Raw genomic sequence first — 22,305 nt, 5'->3', positions numbered from 1 at the left:
TGATTTTCCTAATGATGTCCATTATAAACGAATGCACAAATTATCTTGGTTTTGTAGCCTCATAAATTCTTCAATGTACTTCAACTTTTTAGCAAATAGCCAAGTTCTAATTTCTAAATATGAGCTAAGAGTAATTACACACAGGACAACTAATGATGACTAGAATATGGTGGTTTTTCGAGCCTTCACATTTTGTAAGTTAACACATTTATACTATATGAAGTGCTTAGAATTAATATTTCCCACATTTTTAATTTTCCAAACATCTCTATGTATATGCAAGAATCACTTTCAGGACTATGCAGACCTTCATTACAAGGAATTTGGTGATTGGGCAAAACATTGAATCATGTTGGATCAGCCATGGACCTTTCGTCGTCGTGGTAAAGCATGTTAATTTGCTTTTATAATTTGAAAAGCATGTTAATTTGCTTTTATAAATTATATGCTTTTAGTGGTTCCTTGATCATTCCAAATCAAGCTATGACATTAATAAAGGCCTCACAAATGTCATTTAGGCTATGCAGTAATTTAACATTTTAGCTTCATCAAATGATTATTTTTTAACGATCTTTTAAATTTAATTTTTCTTTTTGAGGAACATTTGAGATGCTTTAACCGTTGCATGCACAGTGTACATGTGTCTTGAGACTCCTGACTTTCGAGCTGTGCTGTGATGTGTCCTTCCTCCATATATAAAACCCATGACAGGCAAAGCCAAGCTATCTAGATCACCAAAACCTCAAGTTATGGCAATCCAATTAGGATATTTGCTATTAGGAAATTATTTTCTGCAACTAATTGGCTTTGCATTGGCAAATAGCCAAGCCACCATTCCAGTTACACCCAGTCAATATGACACTGCTTTCCTCAACAGAAGCAGTTTTCCAGCTGGGTTCATATTTGGCTCAGCTTCATCTTCTTACCAGGTGAGTCTTTTCTCTTTTGGGAGCTTAATTACACTTTAATTTTTGTTTTAATTACTTAATTAGTTTCTTCTGGCGAGACTAAGCATCCATGCATGAACATTGGCATCTTCATTCTGGACTCTTTTATGTGTGTGCGTAAATTTTAGTATGAAGGTGCTGCAAGAGGAGGTGGTAGAGGACCAAGCATATGGGATACCTACACCCACAAACATCCAGGTGGTGTTTCTAGGCTTTGTTTTCCTTATCCACTCTTAATGTTCTGTTTTTCTTTTCTTTGAAGTCTTAATTTCCCTCTCAAATTCGGTTTTTACCCATACCGTCACTAAACTTGATTTCTAGATTTGATTTTTTTCGACGTTAAAAGTTGTTGCTAATACCTCACAAATGGCTGAGAATAGTGAAACATTCAAAATACCAAAAAATGCCTTTAGTTAATTCAAATATTAAGAATTGAAATTATTAATTAAATGAGGATAATATGGTAGATTCACATTTTTTTATATTAAAAAAAATTAAAATTAAAAACAAAATCAGATAATAGGTCCTACTTTTATGGAACATAACTACCCATGTTATCTTTTCTTAATTCTAAAAATAAAATAAAAAATAAAAAATAAAACCAATTGGCATATGCTCACGAGCTAGTGGTATAAAAATGTGGTAAGCCTAGCATTACCCTTTAATTATTAAACAATGGACCAATGTTTTTTTTTTTTTTTTTTTCTAATGAGAGATAGGGCCTAGTTAGTTATATAATAGTCGTGCTTAGATAATATTTTTGTTTTGTTTTTTAAATTACAGAAAGAATCCAAGATGGCAGCAACGGAGATGTGGCTATTGATGAATATCACCGCTATAAGGTTTAAATTTTGGTCACATAACTCTCATTGTTTTTTCTTAGAAAAGAAACTTGACAAACACATATGCCTTCTTTGCTTCGAGCTCAGTAAGAGAAGAGAACATAGCTATAGGAAATTGAAAATGAGATCCTTTTAAGGTTCTTTTTTATAATTATATCTTTTGTGTGTACTGTAGGAAGATGTGGGGATTATGAAGAACATGGGGTTGGATGCTTATAGATTCTCTATCTCATGGCCAAGATTGTTACCGAGTGAGTTCATCAATGACATTTGGTGTATATATTGTACAGAACATGTCTCTTCCTTGAAACAATAATTCATGTGGCCCTCCTTTTATATCGTTGTATATAACGAACTAAGAAAGTGTTGCAAGCTTAGGTGTGTTATCAGTTAAAGTCGTTATCTGGAAAAATTGAACCAAGAGAAGAAATAGTTTATCATTGGCCCTTTCTTTCCTTACCACTTATATATTATTGATTGAGTTATTTGTGTCTTTGCTTGTATTTTTCTTAATTATTAGATGGAAAGCTAAGCGGAGGCGTGAACAAGGAAGGAATAAAATACTACAACAGTTTCATCAACGAACTCCTACACAATGGTGAAGCAGCTTTCTATATTAATCACATAAAACCTCAAATATCAATCCCACCTGAAACATCACTTAGTCAACTCTTTTCTATTACTCATGCAGGTCTAAAGCCATTTGTAACCCTCTTCCACTGGGATTTTCCCCAAGCCTTAGAAGACGAATATGGTGGTTTCTTAAGCCCTCATATTATGTACGTGAACAAATTAAGATATACCATTTCAAATATGTTCGAAACCAATATTTGGCATTGGATTTTAATTTTTACAACCATCGTTCTATATATATGTGTGTGTGTGTGTACAGAAATCACTTTCGAGACTATGTAGAGCTTTGCTACAAGGAATTTGGTGATCGGGTAAAATACTGGATCACATTCAATGAGCCATGGAGCTATAGTGTTGGTGGTTATGCAAAAGGGGACTTCGCGCCCGGACGATGTTCTGATTGGCAGAAGCTAAATTGCATCGGTGGGGATTCAAGTACAGAACCATATATGGTGGCACACAACCAGCTCCTTGCACATGCAACTGCTGTAAAATTGTACAAGAAGAAATATCAGGTCTCTTTTTTAGCGCGCTGGGCTAGAATATTATGTCCTAATTGAGAACTATATGTGAATAATGGAGAATTCTATATGACTCAGTAATCCTGTTATGTTCAAAATTAATCTGCAGGCATCTCAAAAGGGTCTGATAGGGATAACGCTATTGTCACATTGGTTTGTGCCTATTTCTGAAGCCAAGCACCATAAAAATGCTGCATTACGAGCCTTGGATTTTATGTTTGGATGGTCAGTACCCAATATAAATCTGTAACTCGCTTACAGTACTTACTAGCATAATCTAATATTTGTTTCCCGAATATATATGTTAATAGAATATTAATTTGAATACATTGAACAAATAAAAATATGCTTTATGAATGTTTAAGTTTGGAATCAACTTTTGTTTTGGCTTTATAATAAGCCAAATTTCCGGCAATATAACTTGCCAAATTTTCAGACAAGAAAATATCCTATTTAGCATTAAGTTTGTAATGCGAATTTCCACATTTTTGTAGGTTTGCGGAGCCAATAACAAGTGGTGACTATCCGCACAGTATGCGGTCTCTTGTTGGAAATCGTCTACCAAACTTCACGAAAGCAGAATCTAAATTGCTAAATGGGTCATTTGATTTTCTTGGATTAAATTACTATACTACTTATTATGCAGCCTATGCACCTCAACATATTTCTGTAAATGCAAGCTACTTGACAGATGCTCGTGCTAATTTTTCATGTACGTAGTACAAATTCAAAGCTTGTTGATTACCAATTTTTAAGTTTCTCATAACAATTAGATTTTGACCATATATATTGTGGCAGTTGAGCTTAATGGGGTCTCTATTGGTCCAAAGGTACACATCAAATTGCTTAGCTGTTAGCGTTAGTGGTATTATTAATTGTTTTTCACAGACAAATGTAACCTCTACAAATCTCTCAATTTCTATGGTATTACAGGCTGCTTCAGATTGGCTATATGTTTATCCAAGAGGAATTGAAGATCTTTTACTCTACACGAAGAGAAAGTATAATGATCCACTCATTTACGTTACGGAGAATGGTAATTATTTAGTTAGTTGCATCATCAAGTTTTCACATGTAGTGTAATTATTGCTATTCAGTATACATTTAAAATCAACTAACTATTAAGCTAGTGATATTTCTGTTCACTTTGTAATAATTCAAGGAGTTAGCCCTTCTCTTTTTGGAAAATGAACAAGCTTAAAACTAAAAGACTAACATGTTACATATTTGTTGTAGGGATTGATGAGTTCAGCCATCCAAAATTGTCACTTGAGGAAGCCCTTAATGATAGCCAGAGAATTGACTACTACTATCACCACCTCTGTTACGTTCAACGAGCCATCAAGTAAGTGCTCAACAAAGCCTATACATATACCATGTGTTGTATATATATATATATATATATATATATATATATTTATAAATACACATATGACATATAGATGTATGTTCGTATATATGAATGTAACATACATATACTACGGCCAATGGGGTCTAGTCCAGTGAAAAAGGGCATTAACTTGCAGAGTTTCAATTATTAGGTTCGAACCCCCATGGCATCAGATGTGTGTGTGTGTGAGAAACCCCCTCCCCTCTAGCTTAGACTATTGCTTGTACTAAAAAAACATATATATAGTATGTACATTCATATACATATATATGCCTAACCTTTTTAGGTTTTGTTAATTCCATCCTTTTGTGCAGGCACGGCGTCCATGTTAAGGGATACTTTGCATGGTCTCTGTTAGACAATTTTGAATGGAATAATGGTTACACTGTTCGATTTGGTATGAACTTCGTGGATTACAAAAATGGGTTGAAAAGACACCCAAAACTCTCAGCCCATTGGTTCAAAAAGTTCCTAAGTAAAGTTCCTAAGTACTAGGGAAATCGAATTGCAGACTTGTTTGTGACCAAATAAATAATGTATAATGTGAATGTTGTTTGTGTATGAGCAAGAATAAATAGTATGTTGGGTGACCAAATTCCTTTCGACGTTTTGAATTCCGATGGGTTCATATTGATCTCAAATTTTGATTGTTCTAATTTCTAATTATCTATGTTTAATGCGGATTTGATTAGGTTACCAATTTATGAACCCAGACTTTCTCATATCAGCCATTGTGTCCTGAGAGATTGGGGATTGCCTTCTTTTTTTGGTCGAAGTGGAATTTCATTAAAACACGAAGAGCAGCAGAAAAGAACATACAAGGCGATAAAAAGCCGAAAGCCCCTACCAAGCAGCAAGGCAAGCAAGCTACAACAAAAGGGATAAATCAATGGAAAAATCAAAATCATGCACCAAGTTCTACGGGTGGGCATCTAAAACCGAAATACCGAAACTGTACACTAACCATACTGTACAATACCGATTTCATACCGTTTCATTTGAGATGGGGAGATAATCGGTACCGTACCGTACCACTAGAGTATGATATGGTAGCGGTATGAAGTATTTGGTACCGGTCAATACCATACTGTACCGAAATATAAACATGTTCAAATAGTAACATATAGTTGTTGTGATGAACTGTGAAGGAAGGAAGGAGATTTTCCAAAGTCCCGTTTTGCAAATTTGTACAAATAAAAAAGAAGAATTTCTTGAGGCTGCTGGGCATTTGGGTAGCTGTTGTTTACTTTCTTTGATCAATGCCTTTGAATTGTAATTTTCTTTTTGCATCTTCTGTCAAATTTTCTCGGATAATCATATCTCTAAGTTCATGTTTATGGCTTAATTAATGTAAATTTCATTTCCTCAATTTTTGTTTTCCCCATTTCTGCAATTGAGTTGGGTTTTTTTTCTCCCATAACTAATGTCTTGCACATATAAGAAAATGTTGTAATTTAATCTAGGTAGCAAACATTATGATGAAAAAAATTGTGTTTTGTCTTCAAGCTTCAGTATGAAGCTTTGGATTCTCAGGGCATATCATATGAATGAATTATGAAATTTAGTATCTATTTTTATTGTCTTATTCATTCCGTCATGCATTTTTTCAGTTGTTCATTTTGGTACTGAAATGGTACCAATACCGTATCGATATCGATTTGGCATGGTACGGTACGAACTTTGACAAACGATAATCCCATATCGTACCATACCGGTTTTAATTTCCGGTATCAATAGCGGTATAAGCTCAATACCGTACTGTACCATACCATACCCACCCCTACCAAGTTCCATACCAAGCTAAACAGAGGGCAAGGAACCCTATGCAGAATTAGGGCGTGGAGGCAATGTCCATCCGACAACCGTTGTGGACTCCTCCTCCCTATAGTGTTGCAGTGGCTGCAGAATTAGGGCTACTGATATTGTCATAGACTAAGTTGGTCTTTTTTTTCTTTCAGGCGGACATGACATGTTAGTGTTACGCTTTTTTTTTTTTCTTTTTTTTTTGTTTTTATAAATTCGGTTGGTGTTATGCTGTTTATGTATCCCTTTTGGTAATGAACAAAGATTGGAGATAGGTCTTTAATTGGCTATTTAATCTTTAAGTGATCTTACCCACTTAAACAAAGATTCCACATTGGCCTCTTCTTAATCAATTTAAGTAGATATATGGGAGTTTACAAGGGTGCTTTACAAGGAAATTAATACAGTGTCCTAATTAAACAAGGATGTGTAAACTATATAAAGCAATGAAGTAAATTACCTAATTAACTTAGGAAATAAATCTTCTTGATTTAGTAGGTTAACTCACATCAGCAGCACTGCCCAACTTGGTAAGTGAGTCATAAAACACTCATCCACAGACAGCTTTTATTAAGACATCCACTATTTGATCTTCTAATTTTACAAAAGGTTGACAGATGATCTTGTTCTCAATTTTTTTCTTTGATGAAATGTCTATCCACCTCAACATGATCGCCTCAACATGTTTAGTTCGATCATGTTGAACTTGATTATGAGCAATATCAATAGCTGACTTATTATCACAATGTAACTCTATTGGTTTCTCTAGTTTAAAACTCAATTCTGTTAAGAATTCTGTGATCCACAATAATTCACAAACTCCTTGAGCCATTCCCTGATACTCTGCTTCTGCACTAGATCGAGTAACCACATTTTATTTTTTACTTTGTCAAGTGACTAGGTTACCTCCAACGAATGTAAAGTAACCCGATGTAGAGCGTCTATCTATAATGGAACCAGCCCAATCAGCATTAGTATATCCAACAACTTCAAGATTTCCATTCTTTAAGAACATTAATCTCTTTCCATGGGCTGACTTTAAGTATTTTAAGATCCGATCAACTGCATTCTTATGAGAAACATTGGGTGAATGCATAAACTGACTAACCACACTCACAACATATGCAATATCTGGTCTTGTGCGTGCCAAATATATCAACTTTCCAACAAGGCGCTAGTATTGTTCCTTATTGGTGAGCAACCAATCCGTGTCTTCACACAACTTGTGATTCATCTCAATGAGTGTGTCAGTAGGCTTACATCCAAGCATTCCTGTTTCAGTGAGTAGATCCATCACACACTTCCTTTGAGACAGAAATATACCAGTTTTTGACCTTGCTTCTTCAATTCCGAGGAAGTATTTTAGAGCACCTAAATCCTCAATCTCAAATTCCTGAGACAAATACTTTTTTTAAAAATTAATAGTATATCGAGCGGCTATACGCTTTATATATACATATATAATGGGATCCTCTTTTTCTTTTATATTTTTTCCTGGATTATCAATTACTATTAGGCTATTACCCGAGTCTCTATTGGCCCCCTTTTGATTTTTTACTTTTTTTAGAGTTATTACCCCTATAAATAATTTAGCAATTTCACATTTAATACTGTATTATACATGTACATACCTATATTTCAATAATACATCCGTGTTTCCTACACGTATTCAAGACTCGGTAAAATTCAGGTTTTTAAAAAAATAAACGTACAACACTCGTATTGAACATGTACATACATATTTTTCATGTTTAATACACGTATTTTTTTTACAAATTTTTTAATAATGCACACAAAATTCATGTATTATAAACATAATTATCACATATTATTGAATACGAATAATATATATTAAAAGTTTAAATCAATTATATTAGGATATTATATAGTGGCCAAACTTTTAAGTTGTAATTTGTCAAAAAAATTTCAAATAAAACATGTACGTATTTTATTCGTATAGCCGCGTGACTATACCAAATTACTATCTATAAAGTATAAAGTAATGCAACTAGGAAGGTCCTTTTTTTCATAATTTTTTATTATTAAATAGTATAGCCAAGCGGCTATAACATTTAAATAGTATAGTTGGGCGGCTATAACATTTAATAAAATAGTATTAAATTGAAATTAGAGAAGGACCGTATTACATTGAAATTGCAACTATGCTCACATCCTAAATCGTTCTAATCATAGAATAGTCAACTGGGAATTGACAATCCACAAATACTAGCATGCACTATATCTGCCAAATCAGGAGGATGATTGGTCTTAAGTCATCCACGTAGACACTAAGATAAGTTTATGGGTGTTCAATCGAGAATGAATTCAATGAATATGATCAATGAAGAGAACTTGAATGGAAGTTTTACTTACATGTCAATCAAGAACTCTCGAGTTGAAAGAGTGTAGACTAGTCCTTGATGACCTGAGACACCACAAGTTGTCTCATGGAAGCATTGAAGTGTTGTGCTCCCTTTGGGCATAACCCCATGGTTAGGATTCACGATCAATGCATGGAGACAGGTGAGAGTATAATAAGGGATCTCTACCTTCAGTACATAAGGAGAATGCTCCAACGGTATGACTTGGAAATCTTTGGCCAAAGCAATGAGTCAGATTGATATTGTAGATCCTGATCACGCTGAAATAAGTTAAATGAGCCTACAGATCACACTAAGGTCTTGACATGAATTTTGTGTCATAATAGTATGATCGAGAGCATTGAATTGGAGAAGGACCATACCGCACGACAATTCCAACTAAATAGGTTCACAACCTCATTCTATATTGGCTTGGAAAACCTTGACATGTTGCTAAACATTACTCACGATTTGTGGAAGCCTTGAAGACACACCATAACCCATTCCTAATAAAGGGATAATTAAATGGAGTGGAGACACCATAACCTATTCCTGAGGACACACCATAACCTATTCCTCACGTTTTGGATCGCGCACTACCTTGCCAATTATAACCTAATGGATCGCACATCGATAATGTTGAATAAGACGAAATAAATATGATTTGCATAGACTTACTTTCTCTCACAGCAAATTTGACAGTGATTATTTTCACAGCAATGCCAAACTGGCCCTTACTAATTTAATAGAGATTAAATTAATTAAGAAAATGTGGGAGTAGGGTAGTTTGGGCATAAACTATAAAATCGGATTCATGGCCCATTGGGCTAGTCAAGCATTTGGGCATAATAGGACGACTACATAAGCCCAAGAGGCCCAATGAACCTATATGGCTGGTTTTATGAAGGGGATACTTTGGTCTCCTCCTTGTGTGTCTATATAAATGAATTATTCCTCTTAAGGTGGTTTCAAGAAAGGAGTGAGAACATCATTAAGCTCTTCCCATCTAGGAAAATCGGCCACCCTGGGGAGTGAGCACTAGCATCCTCTCCTTCCTAGGTTGCATCAAATCTTCCTCATTTCCGTAGTGTAGAGAAATTACAAGTCACCTCTCTTTGGTGAACCCGAAAGAATCCTTTTTTCCTACAAGATGACCAACTCAAGAATGTCAATCTTAAGTAGGGCTTCAAGGGTAAAGTCTCTACTCTTTTCTTTTCTTAGTCTAGAGTGTTTAGGATGGAACAGTCTAAACCAAGCCTTAAGATACTTGGTCTCAAAGATTCAATTTTTAGGTTCTGTCATGTAACATCTTCTTTCAGCCCTCTCATCCTCTAGCCTTGGCCAGCCACCTAGAAAGGATTGACACTAGCTGTTGAAAATATTCCCTAAATCCAAATATGTGATATTGCTTTCTAGATATTTCACCATCAGTTATGGGCAAAATTGTTGTTTTCAACCATAATATTTAGTATATAATCTTAACAGTAAAACAATAGTCCTTGGAATATGAAATAGTATGAGAGCTATGAAATGAGGTTAGATATAAGGAGACCTCTCATACTTCCACATAATTTCCTAAACATTCCGGCCATAAGATTATCAATTGGGCATTGATCATCTGCAAAGATTGGTACACACTATGTTTGTACCATATCTGATTGGCCTCTCATGCCATGACACGTGGAAAAGACCTGACACCAGGCAAGGCCCACGCGCACTACCCAGCCCAGTTCACATGCTTGAAAATTGAGGGTCAGCAGGTGCCCTCGGCACCCTGCCGATTCGGCCTCCCAAAAGGTATCTTGTAGGAATCTCTAGGGTCCCTTACTGTTATATTCGCTAGGACACATGACAGTCTCCCAGGCTGCCCCCATGAGTCCCACATCAAAAGTTTACACCAAGAGGACACCCCAAAACCTCTATAAATAGAGCCTCTGGCCCCTAGGGTACAAGGTAATAGCCATTTGACACTTATGCCCTTGTTTTGTTATAACTAACTCATTTTCCTTCGGTTAACTTTAGCATCGGAGGGCCCTCAGCCGAGACCACACCGATGCCTTAGGTCTTACCTACTGCTCTTCCCTCTCTATCTTTGTAGATAACACTCAGCATGCCAAAGGGAAGTTCTTACTGAAGGTAGATTAGATCAGACCTCATCCTTAAGTACTTTGAGCCCATTACTGGTCACTTAGTTTTAAGTACACTGAATGCGATCAAACCACAAGTTCTGGGATTAGGACCTTACTCACATGTCAAACTAGAACTCATAAGTTGCAATAGTGCAAACTAGTCCTCAGACCTGAGACATCAAAGTTGTCTTGTGGGCGAGTCGTTTTCCTTTGAAATCACTATACGGTCGTGTCGACAAATATGATTCAAAAGGTGGTCTTCAAGATTCTTGATAAGCTCTCTGAGGCAAGTGAATGTGCAACAAGAGATCTCTGCTCTTAGTAAGGAAGGAGAATGCTCTAAAGATATGATTAAGGAAATCTTGGCAGAGTAGTGGATATAGAAAGGAAGTTTATAGACATAACCGATGTGATCATATAAGTGAAAAATTCATATCAAGGTTTTGACAAAAGTATCCATATCCTGATAATATGAATTAGGAGTACTGTACTAGAGAAAGACTCAATTGCATGACAATTCAACTTGAATATATTCTTCACATTTCTACTTAGCTTGGGTAGCCATGACATACTTCTAGATTCTTCACATTTCTACTTAGCTTGTGATCACCACCACCGCATCCGTAACATAGGGAAAATATGATTTCCGGCGATCTATCTGCACGTAAGAAGGAACAAATAAACGAAAACAACAACTTTGCCAAAGAACAATTGGGTAATTTGTAGCAACCTCTGTCAAACACGGTGTATAATCAAATTTAAAAAACATGAGTGGCATTAGGGAGCGGGTTTTGGGAGTAGGATTTGATTGAGAACTTAGACTAAAAGGGGTGATGGGGAACTTCAATCTAACCATAGCTTAGAAGAAACCAAAGGGCTTTTTATTCAAAACGCCACAGTGGACTTTTTCACTCAAAATGCCCCAGTGGACATAGTCACTAAAAACGCCCCAATGGACTTATTCACTAACCTAAAAGGAAAAGATGATAAGAGAATAGGGGGAGGAGGGGCAATGACGCTTCTTCCTCCTCCCCCCTCTATGGAATTTTCCTTTAGGACTCACAGAGGGAGAGAGCGGCTAGAGTTTGGGAGATATAATAGAAGCTCAATATCTCTTAAATAGCTTCCGTTGCATAAATTAAAGTAATCTAGGTTGTGGCTTACATGAATTTTTCAAAATAATAGCACATTTTATTCATCTAGCAAAACGGCAGAATATGTCTGAACCCTATATTTTAGAAGTAGAATATCATATTCTTATTATTATTATTTTGAAGTATATCATATCAGTTTTGGACCTTGAAATAATGAACCCTCAAAACGGGAAAGCAAGTAGGTGGAGTGAATTGTAATCTGCGAAGGTAATAACCCTATAATTGTAAATGAAACATGAAAATCACAGAAATCAAATGACTGATTCATTTGAACTACCAAAATAAATTTTAAAAAAATTAAAAACCTGCCTATCATTTGAAAGCTGAGAGTGCTATATAATCTGATCACTGAATAAGAAAACCGTAACCTTAATACTGGTTCCTATAGCTGCATTTGAAGAATAACATCAGCGGGATAAAGGGTTTCAAAATGAACAATTGTACAAAACCACTTGGGAAGTTCATGAATCATAAGTTGTTGAAACTCCTCGCTTTCGGCGTTATATGAAACCAAGACTCCATTCTCATACTCTAGCAATATCTCTCCATTCCTCAGGGAGCATAAAACCTGTATTTTACCTTTGCTTAGAGTTGGCCTCTTCCATATTCTTGAGCTTGGACGAGAATTTCTTCTTTCTCTTAAGCTTCTAAACAAACTCTCCCCAATTACATATTCCTTGGTCCAAGACTCCTTTGAACCATATTCTTTCATCATCCATATATCAATTTTTCCATCATCATGACAAACAACAGCAGAGAGACACCCTCCTAAGACCACAAGATGAAAATTGCATATGTTAGGACTTCGACATCCCGGACTCAATCTCCCTAAACTTTTCCTCAGGTAAATCGAAACAAACAATACGCAAACAAGGACCGGGTCGATGTTTGTGGCGCGTTGTCACCCAGTGAAGATTACCGTTGACTAATGCCTCGGATGATCCTTGCTCAAGCTTGCAACGAGGAGAGACCGAAATTCTCCAAGCGTTCGAGCCAAGAGTTAAAACTTGGACACGGGACTGTAGAGGCAGCTGGTGACCTTGGTAGTTGTTGTTTAAGTATGATATCCAAACAATCTTGTACTCCATTGTGGTGGGGTGGAAACCAAATCCGAATGCTACTTCTTGTTGTTTGGGGTATTGGGTTGTGTTTGGCAGCCGAATGTAATTTGTGGTTAAAGGATTGAAAACCAGAAGAGGGTTGAAGTAAAGTGCGTTGGAGATCACAAAAGGCCGTTACACGAACCAACAACATGGAACTCGGGTGCAACATATCGGATTTGTGCATTGATCCTTCTCGCATTGTTCGTGTAGTGCTCATGATGTCTAATTTGGCTGCTTTCAACGAAATGTAAATTGTTCTGGATGGGAGAATCGCAGTGAAGAATGAGACATGGGTTTCTCTTATTTGCTATGGCCTGGTACATTATAAGGAGCCGAGGGTCTTTGCCTTTGGCACGCCAAGATCGACACACACACTTGATTTGCATTAGGGAAGTGATTGGCAGCCTGGAAAATATGTCGAGGGCAACGTCAAGGGGAAGCTTTTCCATGTTTATGCCTTCAAAGGAAATGAAAACAGGACACACTACTTATGAAGGGTGCAGATTGTTTAAGCCAAAAGCATATTAGGGAAAGGAAGAACTCAATTCCTTCAAGACATGGTGGACGATCAGGGCTTCGATGATAACGAGGTATGATTAATTTTTTTTGTCTTCATCTTGAATAAATAATACAAAGTGATAACGTTTTTTTATATTAAAATAGTGTATTATATGACTTGAAGAAATCATTAGGCAAACACTACGTACAAATGGAGGCCTGCACCAGTTGAAAAGATCAAGAAATAACAAAACAACAACAAAGCGTTCCACTTATTGCGACCTAAAAGGTGTGGATTATATTACTAACCCATTTTGGCCTAAGCGTTTGTATATTCTGTTTCATAATGGTCTTTTTGTCTGCTCAACTAGGTTTCGGATTAACTTTTATATTTTATGTTCGAACTTCAATGGCATCTTAATTGTGTGCGTGTGAAAAATCCCCCTCTTTAGTTTAGATTATTGCTTATTCTCAAAATTAAAAATAAAATAAAAAATAAGACTATACGAACAGGAAATTGAAAATGCTAGAGAGAGCATATTATTGTACTGCTTCATATATTATACCACCTTCTCCAGTAATTGAAAACTTACAATTAATGCACAAACAAAAATTTAAATTTGCATATGTACGGAATCTTTTAAGTCTCAGCTTGCCTAGAATCTAACGGTATCAACTTTTACAATCCCCAAACCTATTTTAATATATCCAAGCAAAGTAATAACTTTCTATCTAGCTAGGTCGTTTTTCACGATCAGTTATAATCTATACTAGTTTCTTATAACTTCCTTCTATACAGTGGCAATGGGATATTGGAGAAACATTGGCAACAAAATGTGTGCACAATATTCCCCTCAGGCCACAAAATCTGGCAACAATTGAGCAGCGAACCTTTTTCTGCTTCGCATGTCCATGTCCTCATAATCGATGCCGGAATGTGAAGGTTGTGGATGGTTGATTGCACAAAAATCAGCTTCTCCTCCTGTGTTAAATCTCCTTCCCAGCTGATCATGAATATTAATTTGGCCATGGTTGGAGAGAAAGCTTTGTTGTGTTCCTGAGAGAGAGATGTTTTCACGGTGAGGAAGGCCTAGAGTGAGGGATACACCATTTCCATGAAATCTTTGTGCCAAATGCTCCGGATTCATATCAAACCTTTCTATCTCTGGAATGGGGTATGTGCCAAAACCATTGGCATGATCTGTAGTGATTTCTCTATTTGTTTCGTTCGCTTTCATGTCGGTGTCCATGGAAAGAATGCTACTTGGAGAATTTTCTATTTCAGAACTCTTTCGTTTCTTGGGACTTCCTTGCATGTTGGACATTCCCACAAGGTTAAATCCTGATTGTGATTGAAGAGACCCTGCCATGGGAGACGCTGACAATGAAGAATTATTCGACTTCTCGTTTGGAGAAGGATGCTGGTTGCTAAAATTTTCATGCGTCGACCGGAACATTTGATCATCAATTCTAGTGGAAGCACTCTCTCTTGGAGTTGTTGAACCTGACTCCTTGTAATTTGCAGTGTTCCTGGAACCATTTTTCTCTTGTTCCTTTGTCTCCTCCACGTACATCTCTTCAACCATTGGCTTCCAAAGGCGAACTCGGGCATTAATGAACCAGTTAGAGACCTGCTTTGTAACTTTAATCAGTCTATGGCCTTTAACGTTGCAAAACTTTAATGACAACCTAGTAAATACCTACCTGACTCCGAGTAAGCCCGGTCTGTTTTGCCAGCATTACTTTGTCTGAGTCCTTGGGATAGCTACAAACCCAAGTAGAAATTTGTTAGTTTGATACGTCCTATAAACTATACTAGAATTTAATACTAGACCGAACTGGAAATTTTTTAGGGTTTTTAGCACGACCGAAGCGTCGAATTAATTCGAAAAAGTACTTACGGGTGAAGGAAGTGCTCGAAGAGCCAGGCTCGAAGAACGGAAACAGCTCGTTCAGGCAATCCTCGCTGGGGTCTCCAGGGATTATGCTGGACCATTCCCAACTGTTGCAATGCCCGCTGTTGCCTTACATGATTGTCTATGTACTTGAGCCTTGAACCCTCAATCTTGGCACCCAAGCATTCTTCCTCACCCAAGTTCTTGCTGCTGGCTTTGATTTGAGTTGATATTGCGTCTTTGAGGCACCGGAATTGCTTGGAGATTGTCTGCAGGGCAAGATGAGTGTACGATTTTGCTGAACCAAAACCTGCGGCTTGTTCGAATGAAGTGATCACAAACTGCATTTGTTGGTGGTACTGTCTGTATCTTTGCTCCACCTTCATAACAAAAGACAAATAAATAAATAAATTAGCATATTTACAGAGCTGCACGACAGTTTTGGCCAATGGACCCTCTTGAGACCAAAACTCACTGCAAACAAACCAAATGTACGAAAAGGTGACAAAGAAAATGACCCACTTTAGTTCATTTCTGTCGTATAGTTTTTTATTATTACATATGTCCGTTTTATAGTATATATATATATATATTATATATTTTTTTTTTTATATGTGTATACATTAATTAATGACGGGGTCAGCAGGAAAGTTTGGTAACTACATGAAACAGACACAATGGTCCCAGATCCCCACCCACTGCAATTAAGCTCCAACTTTCGTTTTCCTTTTCTCTTTTTCTTTTTCCTCCCCTATCAAATTTAAAGAGTATTATAGTCCACCACTAAGTGGCTACTTTTCAATTCTGACTCACGTCATGTTATCCTCACACACAATAATTTCTTCATCTTTCTTGAATCGACTTAATTAACATCTAAAGCCTTTTCTTTTCTTAAACGTCGTGTAATAATCATAAGCTAAACACAAATTAGTAAATTAGATTCCCTTGACAAAGGTGGTTACATTTACGTAATGGACCCACCAGCGGGACTAGAGCTAATAATTATAAGCCTGACTAGTGCAATTCTGCCCAACTCTTGTCCAAGTGCCAGGTGTGTTTTTTCTTATTCAATCATTCACTAGAAGTGTGGTTGAATTACATCTTTGGATAAATTGCACAAGACATCAAAAACAATCGTGCTTAACAAATGAAACTTTACAGAATCAATATGACCAATGAAAACACAAAAATAGCAAAAAATTTAATAAAAGAATGAACATAGAATTTAATAGTACCTCATCAAGCATGCTGACAAGTTTTGCTTTCTTCATCTGGAGCTCCTGCCTCTGTGCTGTGTTAAGCTCAGCTCCTTGCTTAACACCACCACTCGAACTAGCTCCAATCCCAGCCGTTGTTTCTCGACTCACTTTCATCTTATCTTTAATCCCACCGTCCAATTCATCGGCGTTGCTTCCCTTTCCAACATGAACAACCTCATCCAGAAGCTCTTGAGCAGCCTTTAAGTACTTGGACCCCAAAAGCACACCTGAAAATCCATGTGACATAGCCGACACCGACGACAGAGAAGACCCCTTGGCCGGGACATCACGCTCGGCAGGAAATGATGATGGCCTGTAGTTACTATTATAACCTGGCTGCTGATGAGTTGAGAGGCTGAGAGACAAACCCTGTTGAGTAGTTGCACTTGTGGGGGACACCGCGGAGGCGCCGACGGGGGTTTGGCCACCCAATGGGCCCCACAAGTTGTAGTGAAGCCGAGATGGATCAGTTTGGTGCTGCAAGGATGGAGGGCTGTGATCGTCCGAATTGTTTGATCCAACGGCCGCAGAGTGAAGCGGGATGCCGACTAAGTGGTGGGTTGTTGGAGGCGGAGTGTGATTGAAAAGAAGCATGCTAGGAGGTGTAGGGTTTTGCTGGGCACTGTCAGAGAAGGATGGCACGTAATTGGGGTTCATTAGATAAAGTGTCTGGAGAGCATGATCAGTTGGGGCTTGGATTTCAGAGCTTCCATGGTGAAAGAACGTTGCCATGGAGTAAGTACTTCAAGCTCTCCTTTGTACGGACATATATAATCTTACTAATTGATTTTGATCATGAAGACCTAATTAATATGCAAGATCCAGCCGGTAGCAATATTAATCGGTTAATCAGTGGTCCTTTGCAAATTGTTGAACAAGCAAGATCCTGGAGAAAAAAGCAACAAGAATCTGCAGATCTCAAACAAGCCAAGAAAACCCATGAATCAGAAACCTCAAATTATATCTGCCTAAAATAGTGAGAGTCGTTTTATTTAGACCCAGAAAACTTCTGAAGAAAAGGAGGGGTGAAGTTCACCACGAACTATATGTAAAATTGAGAGAGAGAGAGAGAGAGAGAGAGAGAGAGAGAGAGAGAGAGAGAGATGACTTTCAAGGACTGCATAGCTAGATGATGATGAAAGTAGTAGCTAGTGACACAAAGCGCATCAAAGATCATAACAAATTTAAAGTAATATTATAAAAAAGACTGAAAAAAATTGAAAAAAAAGAAAATTATATATACGGAACCCATCAAGGGCCTTTTGCAGAGAACAGGGAGTTTGAGTTTTGTACCATCCAATTATGGTTGAAAGTTGAAACACACACGAGTGGATGGACTGATGGATTTTCATCTGAGCAGTACATGTCAGTGGATCTAACAGTCTACTATCGTCATCGGAGCTATTTACATAACAAAATCTCTTTAGGCTTTCGTTTGGAGTTGCTAGCTCTTGTCAGACTCAAACCTCCATCTTCTGCAATTCTCTCTGTTGCTGAAAATGATAATAAATAAATAAAAGACAGATGGGGCTTTCATAAAGCTTCACCACATAAGATGCCCCTCATTTTCTTTTTCCTTTTTCTATATAATTTAATCATTATTCTCACCCAAATAGAGTGTAGAAATAATGCATACAACTATATATTTTGGTTCATATTCTTTTTATGGAATTAAAATAAACAAGTTGAAAAAATTTCATTGCACTCTCGTATTTATCTTTCATGCAGTGTATTTGGTTAGGTTCTTTTGTTTCATGGATAAAAACAAGAAAATTCCAGCACCAAGTCATTGATGCAGGCACGTTTGATGTGAAACTATGGAAATTTTTTAATTAAAAAAAATGGATAATAAATAGTGAAAGATAGAGATATGTGAAATTAAAAAAATGAAAGGAAAGTGGGGTAGGAGATGGAAACAGCTGCAAGACGAGGAAACGTCTGCTTCCACCCCATAGGGCTAAATAATTGAGTACGATAGAAAGAGTGAGGTGCATGCTTGGGTTGGGAAGTCCCTTAGCTTTTGCCAACTTTAAAAATATCTCTTTGTCTCTCACTTACTTTTTAATTTCATATTATTTTCCTTTTGTAATTTTTGTGGTTGGAGATGCGAGATTTGAAGATAATGCATCTGAAAAGTTTGAACACCAATGTAAATGCTTTTAACCTATAGGTTTAAGGACAAAGGAAAGGAACTTGTAAATTGAGCATAGCCAGTTAAAAGGGGTCTTAATTTACAAATTAATGGTCTAGTTAGTGTTGTGATAGTGAGGCAGATAGTTGTATATTTTTCGCTCAAACTTCATATGAAATTTAAAGTTTTATTAAAATTCTATGTTTTTCTCAACATATAATTTCTAAAGAGTCAAACAATATGGGTATAATATTTTTAGATATATTTCATTCTTCGAAAGGAGGTATTTATAATACAAGGTTACAAACCCTAGAAGGGTTATACTAGGAAATAAGAAAAATCATAATTACATAATATCTATACAAAAAGGAAATAAATAAAATCCTAATAGAATAAGAAAGAAATATCCTAATATGACTAGGATATCTCGCCAACACTCCCCCTCAAGTTGGAGCAAAAACGTCACGCATGCCCAACTTGTCAAGCGAGTTGTGAAAGATACTAGTGGAAACAGCCTTCGTAAGGACATCTGCTAACTGATACTCAGAACTAATGAATGGGAAGAAAACAATCTCCGCATCCAACTTTTCTTTAATGAAATTTCGATCAACATCCACATGCTTTGTAAGATTATGTTGTACAGGGTTATGAGCAATTGCAATCGCAGCCTTATTATCGCAATATAAATCCATTGGTTTCTTAGGCCCAAAGCCAAGATCTCTCAATAATCACCTCAACCACAGTAACTCACATACACCATGGGCCATTCCACGATACTTGGCCTTAGCACTAGATCGAGACACCACCTTTTGTTTCTTGCTTCTCCAAGTAACAAGATTAGCATAAGCCGTTGATAGCGCTCCTTATCAGTAGGAACTTGATCAGGATATAAACCCAACTTGTAATTCTACTCACTAGAAGTATCAATTGGTTTACAATCCAACATTCCAGTTTCTACAAGTAAATCCAAAACATACTTCCTTTGAGACAAGAAAATACCATGCTTAGATCTGGCCACTTCAATCCGAAGAAAGTACTTCAAGTCACCTAATGATTTCATCTTAAATTCGAATGCCAGATATTCTTGGAGACTCTGTATATGTGCCTGATCATCTCCAATTACAATCATATCATCAACATAAATTATTAAAGCTGTCAATTTACCTTTGTGATGCTTTAGAAACAAAGTATGATCCGAATTACTTTGTACATACCCAGACTTCCTCATAGATGCAGCAAACGTCCCAAACCAAGCTATTGGAGACTGCTTTAATCCATATAAGGATTTCCATAGTTTGCACACCATACCCTCCTTAGAGGTTACAGGGATACCCGGCGGAGGATCCATGTATATTTCTTCCTTGAGGTCACCATGAAGGAATGCATTTTTAACATGAAATTGTAATAGAGGCCAATCATGATTAGCAACCAAGGACAAGTGTACGCATACAGTATTGAGCTTTGCTACTGGAGCAAAGGTCTCCGTGTAATCCACTCCATAGGTCTGAGTATAACATTTTGCTACTAATCTTGCCTTGTAACAGTCAATGGAACCATCAGCCTTGTGTTTCAAAGTAAACACTCATCTGCACCTAACTGCCTTTTTTCTTTTTGGTAAAGGAACTAGCTCCCAAGTGGCATTCTTGTTTAAGGTTTCCATCTCAACATGCATTGCATCTACCCATTTTGAATTTGATACAGCATCCTGCAACTTAGTTGGCACACATACACTAGATAATTGACACAAATATAATGCATATAACTTAAACAGACGATGAGTTGACACATAATGGTTAATGGGATATTTAGATTTGGCATGTATATCAGGGGAATATTGCACTTTAGGTTTACCATGAGTAGTGCGCGGGGGTAATGGATAAGTAGACATATCATTAGAAAGTACTTTATTATCATCACGAGTTGATTGGGACAATGGTAGGGCAGAGGGGGGGTCTTATATTGATCTCATCTTCACAAGAGTCACCAATATCACTGTCACATTCTTCTGGCGAAGGGCAAATCTCATCAAGGAATTCAACCGCGATCGGTCGTCACCTTCTGGGCGACCGTCAATTTTGTACAGATTGCTCGACGACCGGTCTCATCCTCTGGGCGACCGGTCGTTTCCATGCAGTCATCACGCATCGTGTTGTGCTACCGGTTGTTACCATATGGGCGACCAGTTGATTTTGAGACCGGTCGTTGGCACTCGATCAGAGATTCCTTCATATGCCCTGTATATCCAAGATTTTCACATGCATTTTTTCATCCAAGATCTTCCATTCCGAAATTCTTCAATTCACTCCCCCTGTCTCCTGAATTGGAGATGAGGAAGAGACATAATACGGTACTTCTTCATGAAAGGTGACATCCAAAGTAACATGTACCTTCTGTGAAGATGGGACATAGCACTTGTAACCCTTTTGAGTGGTAGAATAGCCAATGAAGACGCTGCAGAGAGCACATGGGTCAAGTTTACTCTGTTGATGGGAGTAGACATGAACATAAGCAATACACCCAAACACCTTCGGAGGTAGCTTAGAGACCGAAACTGGAGGACTATGGGCACATAATACATCAAGCGGAGTCTTGAAATCCTGAACCCAACTAGGAGTATGATTAATCAGATAGGCAGTGGCCAAAACACCATGTCCCCAAAGATGGTGGGGAACAGACATATCCAACATAAGGGAGAGAGCAACTTCAAGTAACTAACAATTCTTATGTTCAGACACATCATTCTGTTGAGAAGTGAATGAAGTAGTAGTTTGATGAATGATACCTTGATCACGGAAGAACTGGGTCAAGGTATGATTCACATATTCACCTTCATTATCAGTTTGAAATACTTTAACACTGGCATGAAACTGAGTATACACCATAGCACAAAAAACAGGAAGAATAGAGGCAACATCATGTTTATGCTTCATCAAATATATCCATGTTAAGCGAGTGCAGTCATCAATGAACGTGACATACCAACGAAAACCATGAGAAGTCACACGGGCAGGACCCCATACATCAGAATGTACTAACTCAAAAGGCAATGCAGCTTTATTATTACTCAAAGGAAAAATAGTACGGTGGCTTTTGGCCACTACACAAGTCTCACATTGGAAGCTAGACTCATCACACGAACTAAATAATGAAGGAAAAAAAATACTTAAGATAACCAAATGATGGATGTCTTAAGCGACAATGCCACAGCCAAAGTTATTGCTTGTCTCTGACACTGCCACCTTAGACTTTATTAGTGACACACCTATGAACTGTTGCAGTCGGTAATTGTAAGTAATACAACCCCCTATCTGTTTACCATGCCCAATCTTCTCGTGAGTCTTGAGATCCTGAAAAAAATAATGGGTAGAATAGAAAGTAGCAGAAGCGTTAAGTGTATCAAGTAAACGCCCAACAGACAACAAATTGCAATAAATATTTGGAACCAAAAGGGCAAAGGACAGAGATAAAGAATGAGTGAGGTGGATGGCACCTTCACCGATAACTGGGGAATGTAAACCATTAGCACTAGTAATATAGGGGTCACGAGGGTTACGAGACAATCAAACATATTATCATCATAAGTCATATGATCAAAAGCTCCAGTGTCAATTATCCAAGTATTAGAACTTATACCTGGCAT

At 37.3% G+C, this 22,305-nt stretch overlaps 3 protein-coding genes across 4 annotated transcripts; 1 reads left to right on the top strand and 2 right to left on the bottom strand.

Annotated features, from left to right (window-relative positions):
* LOC18773605 (beta-glucosidase 12) lies at positions 739–5,248 on the top strand. The gene is made up of 13 exons (XM_007208483.2): positions 739–929; positions 1,076–1,145; positions 1,731–1,789; positions 1,965–2,040; positions 2,310–2,387; positions 2,481–2,568; positions 2,682–2,937; positions 3,053–3,168; positions 3,438–3,655; positions 3,742–3,773; positions 3,877–3,979; positions 4,180–4,288; positions 4,648–5,248. The coding sequence occupies exons 1-13, from the start codon at positions 750–752 to the stop codon at positions 4,826–4,828; spliced, it is 1,566 nt and encodes a 521-aa protein (XP_007208545.1). The 5' UTR covers positions 739–749; the 3' UTR covers positions 4,829–5,248.
* Positions 13,896–18,177, bottom strand: LOC18773637 (BEL1-like homeodomain protein 1). 2 transcript variants are annotated; one of them, XM_007208104.2, is made up of 5 exons: positions 17,828–18,177; positions 16,511–17,443; positions 15,282–15,655; positions 15,085–15,145; positions 13,896–15,011 (listed from the first exon to the last, which is right to left on the bottom strand). In XM_007208104.2, the coding sequence occupies exons 2-5, from the start codon at positions 17,264–17,266 to the stop codon at positions 14,235–14,237; spliced, it is 1,968 nt and encodes a 655-aa protein (XP_007208166.1). In that variant the 5' UTR covers positions 17,267–17,443; positions 17,828–18,177; the 3' UTR covers positions 13,896–14,234. The 2 variants fall into 2 exon arrangements, with proteins under 2 accessions (XP_007208166.1, XP_020421595.1); XM_020566006.1 differs by having other exon boundaries at positions 16,511–17,420; positions 17,828–18,125.
* Positions 20,960–22,305, bottom strand: LOC109949614. Its single transcript, XM_020565691.1, has 4 exons — positions 22,156–22,305; positions 21,863–22,012; positions 21,448–21,532; positions 20,960–21,366 (listed from the first exon to the last, which is right to left on the bottom strand). Exons 1-4 carry the CDS (start codon positions 22,303–22,305, stop codon positions 20,960–20,962), a joined length of 792 nt encoding a protein of 263 aa, XP_020421280.1.

The sequence above is a fragment of the Prunus persica genome, chromosome G6 (genome assembly GCF_000346465.2).
Source record: "Prunus persica cultivar Lovell chromosome G6, Prunus_persica_NCBIv2, whole genome shotgun sequence".
In the NCBI taxonomy this organism is placed as follows: Eukaryota; Viridiplantae; Streptophyta; class Magnoliopsida; order Rosales; family Rosaceae; genus Prunus; species Prunus persica.
This window is presented reverse-complemented; position numbering and strand designations above follow the sequence as displayed.